The following is an 11993-nucleotide window of genomic DNA, read 5'->3' as shown; positions in this document are numbered from 1 at the left end:
GCAGAGTTTTTAGAGCTGGATGCCCTTCCTAACGCCAACCACTCCGAGAGTGTAGTGGGAGCTTTTACGTGCCACCGGCACAAAGGCCAGTCAGGCAGTACTGGCAACAGCCATGCTCAAAATGGTGCTATTTACGTGCCACTGGCACGGAAGCCAGACAGCTGCTCTGGCAACGATCACGCTCAGACGGTGCTGTTAGCGCTCCGTGTCACTCTCGTACAAGCAGTGTCATTCATTTCCAGTATTCTGCAAAAACATGTCTGGCTAAAGAGAAATATTACCTGCTTGGGAACAGGTGAGGTTTGGTGACAGGGAAGGCATCCAGTCATAGAAAATTTGCCTCAATAAACTTCTGTCTGACCCATGCAGGCCTGGAAAAGTAGGCATTAAAACGATGATGATGATGATGATATCTGTTTTTACTTTGTATTGAGGACTTTCAGATATAGTTCTTGCTGAAGCAGATAAACAGGTTATCTAAACTGAACCCATTCCCAGTGAAGGTATGTGGCTGAGTTTTAAGGGTATTTGGTTCACAGTTGTAAGGTCATGAGTTCAATTCTTGGTGGCCCATTGTGTCCTTGAGCAAGACACTTTATTTCATGTTAGCTGGTGAAAATGAGTGGTACTTGTATTTCAAAAGGCCAACCTTATCACATCTTGTCTCATGCTGAATCTCCCTGAGAACTACATTGAGAGTACACGTATCTGTGGAGTACTCAGCCACTTGTACGTTAATTACATGAGTAGATTGTTCTGTTGATCAGGTCAGCTGGGACCCTTGCGATGACTGATGGAGTGCCAGTAGTTGTACCTGTTCCCAGATCAAGATCAAACTTTCCAAGGTTTACACTAAAATTCTTTATTATAGCTCCCAAAACCCCACCGGTGATCGGTTGGATCATGGCCTTGTTAACCATCATATACAAACATTACTTTGTCATATTTCATAAACACAGTGTAGTATACTACATGTTATATATCAATACTGTAATCTGAGTTGCTGTTATTTGTGCAGTTTAATGATAATAATCCATTTGCTTTTGTTCTCATCATAAATCAGACATCACACTGGATGACATCCAATCTTCAGAAAGTGCAAGCTCTTTACTGCAGGAGAGACAGAATTTGGCCATGGAGTTAGTGTGGATACAACAAGCAATATCAAGTCGGAAAAATGTGAGTTGAAAGCTTCAGCATAACTCTGGATAAAATTTATAAAACCTTCAGCCTAATTGTTGATAAAATTTGCAGCATGAAAGAATTTCATATGCTACGAAGAAAGGTGTATATTGATGTTTTAGGCAGATAAATAAGGTACTAAATGCACACTTGGGTATAGGTGCAGGCATGCTGTGTACTTAAGAAGTTTGCCTTACAGCCATGTGGTTTTGGGTTCCACCCCACTGCATGGCACCTTGGTTAATAGTCTTCTATATCCTCAGGTTGACCAATGTCTTGTGAGTAAAAATTGATAGATAGAAACTGTACAGCAAGCCCATTGTATGTATGTATGTATATGTGAGTGTGTGTTATTTGGCTGAAGAAGAAATTAATTTGTAATTCTTGAACTTGCATTAAGAATCAATTTTTATTAAAAGCAACAATTAGCATATTACCAAAAGTGTTTCAGTATTCAGTGAAGGTGCATGTCTTAGTGGTTAGGGTATTCGGTTCATGAGCGTAAGATCATAAGTTCAATTCCTGGTGGTGTGTTTTGTCCTTGAGCAAGACACTTTATTTCACATAGCTCCAGTACACAAAGCTAGCAAAAATAAGTAGTACCTGGATTTCAATGGACCAGCTTAGTAACATTCAGTGTCATGCTGAATCTCCCAGAGAACTACGTTAAGGGTATAACAGTCTGTGGCATGTTCAGCCACTAGCAGGCTGTTCTGTTGATCAGGTCAACTGGAATCCTTGCCAATGTAACTGACAGTGCCAATCATTCAGTATTCTGATTTACCTCTAATTTTAATACAAATTTCTTATTTACCATATTTTCTGGCATACAAGTTGATGTATATAGTGGAAACATTCAAACATTGTAACTATCTTTCCAAATTCTGATGCATTTTACATGGAATTTTTGGTCCTCCAAAGTCGTTTTGGTGTAAATGTTGACCTACCTTTTTTGATCTGATAAATCTGACTTGTATGCTGGAAAATGCAGTAAATCTTAATCTAAGCAGTGATGATGTACAGGGTGTCCACAAAGTCTGGGTACATGGAGTAAATAATATAACATAAACAATTAAATATAAGAAATAATAATTTCTTAAAGTATGTGTTAATCCCCATGTGGGTACATGGAGTAAATAAAATCATAACATAAACAAGTAAGTATAAGAAATAATAATTTCTTAAAGTATGTGTTAATCCCCATGTACCCAGACTTTGTGGACACCCTGTAGATCCTGTTCCATTGTGGCCCTCATGGTGTGGAAATTGTGGGAGAATGGCAATATTATGATCATAGTTTAATTACAAGTATGTGACATGATGTATCTGTTTTATCTTTTCAGTATCTCCAGCTGAAGTCCCAGATTGAAACATGATTCCATACCAAGCCTCAGCATTTGACACAAGTGTTTTGAAATATGGAGAGTGTTCTTATGGTTCAATCAGCCAGAGAATAAATGAACCCTTGTGTTAGCAGTCTGTATATCAGTAGAGACTACAAAACTATGGCTGGAGACTATATGCAAGACTGACTTTTATTGGAGAGCTAACCAACTGAGGCATGACTAGAAAGTATGCTTTCCGACAGCCTTCAGGTGCAGCCATGAAAGAATGCAAAAGTGTCTCTGGTCTGTCATGCCTATTAAGGGGAGGGCACCAAAAGTGTGTTTGCTCTTGGATACCGAGAAACTTTGTTATGCTATTGGAAATCAGTACCAGTATATTACAGGTATTTATTTTATTGAGCCCTGCAGGGATAAGATAAAGAACAAGGTCAACCCATAAAGTTGAGAAATGTAGTTCAATACCAAGAGGTGTTTAATATCATTTCTATCAACTGACTGTCTTCGGAGCCTATGAGAATATGAACACTCGAAAGATGTACACATTCTCAGGTACCTATATTTGTAACAGTCAGTTTTATGCTATTTACATGTCAACCTATTTGGACCCTGTAGAGAGTCTACAGTTATCCAAGACAAATATGATGACTGCAGATAATCTTTTCTACTGTAGGCTCAAGGCCTGAAATTTGGTGGGAGGGGTAAGTCGATTACATCCACCCCAGTGAGTAACTGGTACTTATTAAAAGTCAACCCTGGCAGAATTTGAACTCGGAACGTGAAGACAAATGAAATACCATTAAGCATTTCACTAATGATTCTTATTTCTTTATTGCCCACAAAGGGGCTAAACATTTCGCTAATTATTCTGCCAGATGGCTACCCTTGATGATTGCATATAATGTGTTAGAGTTTTGAATTATGAACTTTCACGAACTGTGGAATAATAGATGTCATCTGAGGAATAAGTAATACTTGTGGTTTGGTGTTATCAAGTACTATAATATAGTCTGGACATCATTGAAGGTTACGTGTATTGTACGATACAGCTTTATTATCACTACTATAATGGCCTCTGTTCCTTTGAGCTGACTGTTCTTGTAACTCTTCCACTCAGGTGCTCTCGACTCACTCATTACCCTTGTATGCAATTGCCAGGTCTTGCACTAACCACTACAGCCAGTCTTCCCTTCCCAGAACATTGGCTCCTTGGAATCTCCTCCCTGTTCATGTCTTTCCTGCAGGAGCCAACTTCCAACAATTTAAACGAAACATTAACATCATCAACTTCATTAGTCTCAAAGGAATTGCAAAAGTCATGGGCACAGCCCTTCCTCTAGACTTAGTATGTAAGAAAGAAAAATTGAAGTGTAAATGTACTACACCAGATTTAAATGGCCCCTTCCCCTTCCATTAAAATAACTCCTTTACATAAGTAAAAACTAGAAAAGCACTCAGAGAGCGCAGACCTCCGCCAAGCAGCTCATTTTAAGATAGATACACGAGTAAAATTACTAATAGAGAAACGAAAATAAACTTTGGAAACAGCAACACCACCATAGGTTACGTGAAAATAATTAATGTTTTCAAGGGAGATAAAGAACATAACATTGTAATACTTCATGTAAAGTAAATATAACAAATGAAAAATCCTTCAAGAATCCATAAAAACTCCCAGATCACTACCAAAATTTCATCATCTGTTCCTTGTGTCGTTACCAACTTTTCCTGCAAGTTTCATCAAATACTGTTCAAACCTTTTTGAGTTATTTTGCACACAGACGGATAAACCAACACCGATGAAAACATAACCTCTTTCCTTGGCAGAAGGTAATCAATATTGAAATGTAAAAGAATTATTAAATACTGTATTGTTAAATTTTTATTAAACAACATATTCATCTTCATTATTTTGTTTTAATAGTCTTCAGATTTGAGAGAAATTATTACAATAATGACTAATATTCTGATTTCCTCTTGAATCCACTTCACTTTCAGCTAAATTTTGTTCCCCTAAAGCTACTGCAGCTACCAGAATAACACCATTCCAAAACAATTTTCAAATGGACACCATTAGTGGGGAAAGAAGAAAGCGAGAAAGACCAAAAACTGTATGGCACAAAACATAACCAACATGAGAGAGGCATGTGGCTTAGTGGTTAGGGTGTTGGACTCCTGACCGTAAGATTGTGGTTTGATTCCTGAACCAGGTGATGCATTGCATTCTTAAGCAAAACTCTTCTTTACTGCTATTATAATGACATTGATCAAAGCCATGGGTTAAAATGAACATAGAACGTAAATATGGAATACACTGAACAGGATAATGATTCACCATCCTTTCGCTCTTTCCTGCTGGGTTACCCTTCTACCTCTTCCACGACGTGACACTGTTCCTATGCGTCTTTTCTACTTCAGCCTCTCTAAACCTGACACAAAGACACCTCCCTCAATACTGCAGTTCCACTCATTGAAGCAATCTTGTCTTGTAAATTACTCGGTGACCTCACTAGTGCAGGTGCCATGAAAAGAAAGGTGTTCAGTATGCTCTGTATAGTGGTTGGCATTAAGAAGGGCATTCAACTATAGAAACCTTGTCAAAGTAGACAATGGAGACCAACACAGCTCTCAGGTTAGTCAAATCCTGTTGAACTGTCCAACCAATGCCAGTATGGAACATGTATATTAAATGATGATGATCACACTGAAAACAACCATAGGCGCAGGAGTGGCTGTGTGGTAAGTAGCTTGTTTACCAACCACATGGTTCTGGGTTCAGTCCCACTGCGTGGCACCTTGGGCAAGTGTCTTCTACAATAGCCTCGGGCCGACCAAAGCCTTGTGAGTGGATATGGTAGACAGAAACTGAAAGAAGCCCATCGTATATATATGTGTGTGTCTATGTTTGGTTGCCAAGCGATGTTGGGGGAACAATGCTGGTGTGTTTACGTCCCCATAACTTAGTGGTTCGGCATAAGAGACCGATAGAATAAGTACTAGGCTTACAAAGAATAAGTCCTGGGGTCGATTTGCTCAACTAAAGGCGGTGCTCCAGCATGGCCACAGTCAAATGACTGAAACAAGTAAAAGAGTATAAGTTAAATAGAACACAACCCACATTCATGACAACAATGGTTATACAAAACAATTGTGTTATAATGAACTGTTATTTACACATCATAACAAAAGGTTGCATTGATCACAACTGTTTTACACAGAACATAGTCACTTGTTACAGTGAATACAAACATTGTAATACAGAATACACTCATGGGTTAGACAACATAACTGTGAGGTTATACTGAAAGAAACATGCTGAAACATTGGATTATAGTTACACTAGGTACATCTGGCCATAGGAAACTATTTTGTTTGGAAACCAGCAAGGGTTGGCGACACAGGAAAGGTATCTGATTGTAGAAAATCTGCCTCAGTTAATTCTGTCTGACCCATGCAAGCATGGAAAAAGTGGATGTTAGAATAATGATGATGATGGCATGAATGTTAGTATTTTATACCAGAATTTTTTTAAATCATTAACTCAGTTATTATATATAGATGGAAGGTATATATTTTTAGAATGACATTGTAGGGTGGATGTGAGAGACCAGATCTGGCTGATTTGAGCATAAGACAGGTAGAATATTTGGGCTGGATATGGCTGGATTAAATGCTAAAGGATTAAAAAGGTACAGTACAGTGGCAACAATGCAATATAGACATACAAATGACAAAAGCAAACATTAACTGTTGAGTCAAGGCTGACAGTATATATAGAGATAAAAAGAAGACCAAGAGAACTGACTGTAAATAACATTTATTACTAGAATAGATCTACACACATGAACCAAACAGTATTTCACTGAGTATATAACAGTGATACATCTATAACATCCCTCCTCATTCTTTCTGTATGAATAGCATGCAAGTTTCAAGTTATTGCTAGCTGGTATCTTCTTTGATAGTTGAGTCATTAAGATACCTCCATTCTTTTCTTTTCAACTAAAGTCAACCATTTTTGAAACGATAAATAGCTCAGTATCAAATAAGAACAATAGTTTTTTGTTTTTTTAAACATGTACAACACACACACAAACACGCAAGCACACATGCACATACACCTGCACAGCAGACCATATCTGTTATTAACTTCAAGGTATTTTCCCCCAACATGTAGAGGAAAGATCTATATACTAAAAAGAAGGGAGAAAAAAAAATCCAAGTAGGTAAAATTTTGTAAAAAAAATACAATGAAACGGTTTTAATATTTATTTTTAAATATATATAAATATATATGTATGTTATGTTGTGTTTATATTCAAGAATATTTCAAAAGCAAATAAACTTTATGGAAATGCTCTGTAAGTATATCAGAGATTCACTGAAAATTTACATAAAAAAAAAAAAAACAGTATACATTCGTTAGAAAAGGGGAAAATTCAACTGGCATAAATATATAAAGAACTACTTCGATGTGAACCCAAAGATTTACCTTTACAAGTAAAGTGGTAAGACATCCAAGGCAACAAAAACATTAAATAAGTCTGCATTCTTAATCTCTTGACTTAGGTTGCAATATTGTGTATACGTATATGCGTGTGTAGATATTTGTGTATTGTACCAAATGAGGTGTAATAAATTCTCAGTGAAACAGTTGGGCAGAAATATAGTTAACAAAAATTAAAAAAGGTCACTGGAACAGCCCAACAAACCTCAACATGTTCACTGAGGATCAAAACTTCAGATCTAATTTCGTTAGTTATAAAATTAAACATTCAAAGTCATCAACAAAATTTTCTTTGGTTGACGACAATATTACAAGAATTAAAGCAAGTCTTTCTGCCAGTTGACCAAAATGGAAGTTAAAAAAAAAAAAAATCAATGGTTAGAAGAATTTAAACAACACTTTGGTCTACTTATAAAACGTTTTTTGTTTTCTCTAAGTAGAAAGAAAATCCACACCCTTTCAAAACATTTTGTGACACTTGAAACATTCCTTAATGTTAAATAAATGACACTTTTTCATAATGAAGAAAACCTTAGAAGTGCCACAAGAAATAACAGGTATAGTAATATATGTCAGTAAGTGAATAACTTGGGACAAAGAAGGCACAGATAAAAATATTTAAAAATTATAAAATGAGAAAGTATATGTGTGTATGTATGTATATATATACATATATATATATATATATGTGTGTGTGTTTGAGTGTACTTTTTGTTTAGAGTATTCATAAAATATTCTGAATATCTATAAATAATGGAAAGGACAACTGAGGGTGAGAAATATTTAAAAGGGAAACAAAATGAGAACGGGAAGGGATTTGGGAAAGGAACAACTACGAATTTAACAAACCACAGAAAGTGATGAATCTTTAAGGTTATATAAGTAAAAAAGGGGGGAATGAATTTTTGATTATAGCTGAATCCTGAAAACCTTTGGTTTAATAAGGGCAAGTTTAAGCCCCTGAATCGCAAGACTGGCCATAACTGACAATCATACTGAAACAACATAACAAAGGAGCTATGGAGAGAGAGAAAAAAAAAAAAGTTAAGAACATTTTGCTTTTTCTACAAATTGTGTACAATTACTGATTTTGTTTTTACTATCAAAAAGATACATGGATATAGTTTTTTTTTTTTGTTATTTACCTTTATTATAGAAAAATGGAGGGAAAATATACAGTGTTATAATAATAATAATAATAGTATGAAAAATATACAAAAAAAAAACCGTAACAACAAAGGTGGAGTAGATAGAATTATTATATGACAATGTTGATGAAGGGTGCCAGATACCCTGCAGGAAGTAGCAGGGTTCATGGTTAACATGCAAGTACTTTCCATGGGAAAGAATATATACAGTTGCTTGGCTTCGATGATCTAGATGAGAGACCAATGGTATTTACATAAGTACTAACCGACAACTTTCCGAAAAATGGAAGAGAAAAAAAAATAAAAGGGAAGGGGGGAAAGAAGCGTTTGTAATATTTTGCAAGCTTCTTGAAACCCAATAAAAATAATTATGGTGTGATGAATTCTCTTTTTTTTTTTAAATTGGCACAAGGCCAAAAATTTGTAGGGGAAGGGAGGCAGTCAAAGGAATCGACCCCAGTATAGGGACTGGTACTTGTTTCATCAAATCCCCAGGAGAATTAAAGGCAAATTCAACTGTGGTGGATCTGAATTTGGAACACAGAAGGAAGCTATTAATAAATACAAGAAAGTATTTAGTTCAATGCATTCCTGATTCCACCACTCCAGTTTCCATAACGACATAATGTTGAAGATTTTTGCAAGGCACAAGACCGTCTGTGTAAGAGATAAGGAGAATAGTAAATTGTAAAGTACCAGTATATTACAGGTATTTTTATCAACTTTGCAGGGATGAAAGTAAAGTAAACCTTAGAGGGAACTGACTTAAGATAGGTAAGGCAAAAAACTAGATTTTGTAAAAATTCAGTTTTCTGCCCCTTTTGCCAATCTGTTGATCTGTATGATAATAAAATAATAATAATAATGATGATTTCTTACATGCACATGACATTTCAGGTTTATAGCTGAGGAAAAAAGAAAAATTGGAAGATACAACATTCATTTGGTGCCTTTAATAAAATAGTTTTTGGCTGGCAATCAAATTCAAATTTACAAACTTGGTTTTGTACCATAATTCCATATAACAGATTATTAATAACAATAATAATAGTGATTTCTAACATAGGCACAAAGCCACAGTACTTCATTGGTTCTTATTTTATCATCCCTGAAATTATGAATGGCAAAGCCAAACCTGGAGAGATTCGGACCAAGAATACAAAAGGTATTTTGTCCAATGCTCCACAGGGTCGGCCATCAACTGCTCTAAAAATAATAATGGTGATTAAACAGTTATGTTTAATTGAATACAAAGCCCTTTACTCAAAGAAATCTCTTATAAACATTTAATTTAACAGGTAAAAATATTCATTCCGACAAAGTAACAAATCATTTGCATGTGTGTATGTCTGTACACAAACTATGATATCAATCCCATACCATGGGTTTCACACATATCTATATATACTTTTTAACCAACTCTTCCACCACAAATTTGTATTGAACACTCTTATGTTTTGACACAAAAGAAACAAATAAACACTAAAAATGTGCATAGGTGTGTGTGTGTATGTGTGCATGCACAAGCATGTGTATGTGTGAATGAAAAGAGAGATTGATTAACAAAATGTCAAGACAAAAACAGCTCTAGATAATATATGATTACATAGTGTCAATTTTATGGAAATACAAATTCTTCTTAATCCTAGAAATCTATGTGGGTTATGGGGCACCAACAAGAGCTCTTCATCCATCATGGTCATTGGCAATGGTTGTGAGATAAAGATACTGTACTACTGATTGACCATACAGCCTTGTCTTGCATCACTGAGTAAGGCACACAGCTGATTGTTTCAGTTCATCTGACAAAACAAAATTTGTCCCTTGTACTTCATGCCTGAGTGGTTAGTTACAGAAAGCCTATCATCCATTTAGAAATACATGCACCAACACAATGAAATGAGATAGAGTTTGAAGTTCGTGGCTGTGTGGTAAGAAGCTTGCTTTCCAACCACATGGTTCCGGGCTCAGTCCTACTGTGTGACACCTTGGGTAAGTGTCTTCTACTATAGGCTTGAGCCAACCAAGGCCTTGTGAGGGGATTTGGTAGACGGAAACTGAAAGGTGGTGCTCCAGCATGACTGCAGTCAAATGACTGAAACAAGTAAAAGAATATTGTTTAATCAGTTAACTTTTTTTGGTGGTGGGATAAAATATCCTGAAACATTGTGCCTACAAAAAAATGTAAATAAAAAATATCACACCCATCTTTTTCCAAAAATATTTGCTTAACTTGTCCCTACCAATTCTAATTTTCCAACCAGCACCCAAAATAATTCAGATAATTCATCCCAAACATTTATGCAAATAACATTCAACCAATAAAATTAATCCCACATTCTTAACGAATGTATGCAAATTATACAGATATTATTGATTTTGTTCCCCCCTGAACAAATTGCAGCAATTCACACGCAGAAGTACCCAGGTAAATGAAAGAGTGAAGTTTGTTATTTGGATGATTAAATCTTAAAACACTATCACAGATGACATGGGAAATAAAGCTGAGAAACAACCTTGGGCAACAATAAGGTACTCAATAACAGATCATATAGACTGAATAATTGGAGAGAGAGCACATTAAAATATAAACAGTTAAATAAGTCCCTTTATTTATTTTTGCAGAAATTTGAAGTTTCAATTAGAATACCATCCCTTTGAATACAAATACTTCACATTCATTGCAGCAATCAAATCTCTCTCAACAAACCTCCATCTTTAAATTGAGGATTGTATGCATATTCTTAGAGTTCTAATTTCGTTGAAGTGAAAGTGGCATAGATATAACTAGAATATAAATCCTGCTGAAATTTAAAACAAAATAACATGACATGCCTAGCAGCATTATCTATACGTGGAAGGTGTTGAAGCTGTATGATGCTCTTAGGTGTTGCTGTGTCACATGCTCGATCAAGTAGGAGTGAGTATAGGTCTTATACACACACACACACACACACACACAATATATAAGCTAAACATTAACTGCCAATATTTGCTGAAATCACAAAACTACAGCTTATAAACATCATCAGAAATGTCAAGAGTAGCTAAATTCATTTGACTAATGTTTGCTCATTTTTACCAATGTAAAAATCAACAGAGAGAGAGAGACAGACAGACAGACGAAGAGAGAAAATAAGTTTGTGCCCAGGTGAACATAAAAATTAAGAGGGAATTTATAAAATCAATAATAATTTAGTAGGGTATGAGTGTTTGCGGCCACTCAATGAAACTAATTAAACCATTCTAAAAACCAGAAAATTGTAAATGGTTGTCTAATCGACAGAGTCAACACCTATATTATTGTTGCTGCTAATTCTACGAAACCCAAGGAGAAGCGAAAGAAAGCAAAGCCAATCCTGATAGTATTTTGAACAAAAGATCAAAATTAAATAAAAAATCCTCTGCCATAATTAAATATACCACACTATTGTTTTGCTAATCTACTGCCCTTCAAAATAATAACAGTTTTTAGGCAAAGCAATCTCTGAAAGGCAAAGTTTTCCCCATTCCAATCTAACACCAGTGTTGTGAAAGTGACTTTTCTTGGATATTCGAAAGAGATTCAAATTAATTTTTGTAGTGATATTGGAGGAGGAGGAGGAGGAGGGTGAGATTTGTTTGATTTTTATGGTCATGAGATGTTTTGTGATGGTGGTGGAAGGATGTTTTGTGATGGTGGTGGAAGGATGTTTTGTGGTGGTGGTGGAAGGATGGTTTGTGGTGGTGGTGGAAGGATGGTTTGTGATGGTGGTGGAAGGATGGTTTGTGGTGGTAGTGGAAGGATGGTTTGTGGTGGTGGTGGAAGGATGT

General features: G+C 35.8%; 1 protein-coding gene across 3 annotated transcripts in view; it reads left to right on the top strand.

The window, feature by feature from the left end:
• Positions 1-4432, top strand: part of LOC106875371 (uncharacterized) — an 8370-nt gene extending 3938 nt beyond the window's left edge. For all 3 annotated transcript variants that reach the window (XM_014923468.2, XM_052967504.1, XM_014923469.2), the window contains exons 3-4: positions 1064-1179; positions 2526-4432. In XM_014923468.2, the coding sequence (XP_014778954.1) occupies positions 1064-1179; positions 2526-2558 (149 nt within the window). In that variant the 3' untranslated portion in view covers positions 2559-4432. The remainder of the gene's footprint in view (positions 1-1063; positions 1180-2525) is intronic.
• Positions 4433-11993: the final 7561 nt, after the last annotated feature.

The sequence above is a fragment of the Octopus bimaculoides genome, chromosome 4, assembly GCF_001194135.2.
Source record: "Octopus bimaculoides isolate UCB-OBI-ISO-001 chromosome 4, ASM119413v2, whole genome shotgun sequence".
Taxonomy (NCBI): Eukaryota; Metazoa; Mollusca; class Cephalopoda; order Octopoda; family Octopodidae; genus Octopus; species Octopus bimaculoides.
This window is presented reverse-complemented; position numbering and strand designations above follow the sequence as displayed.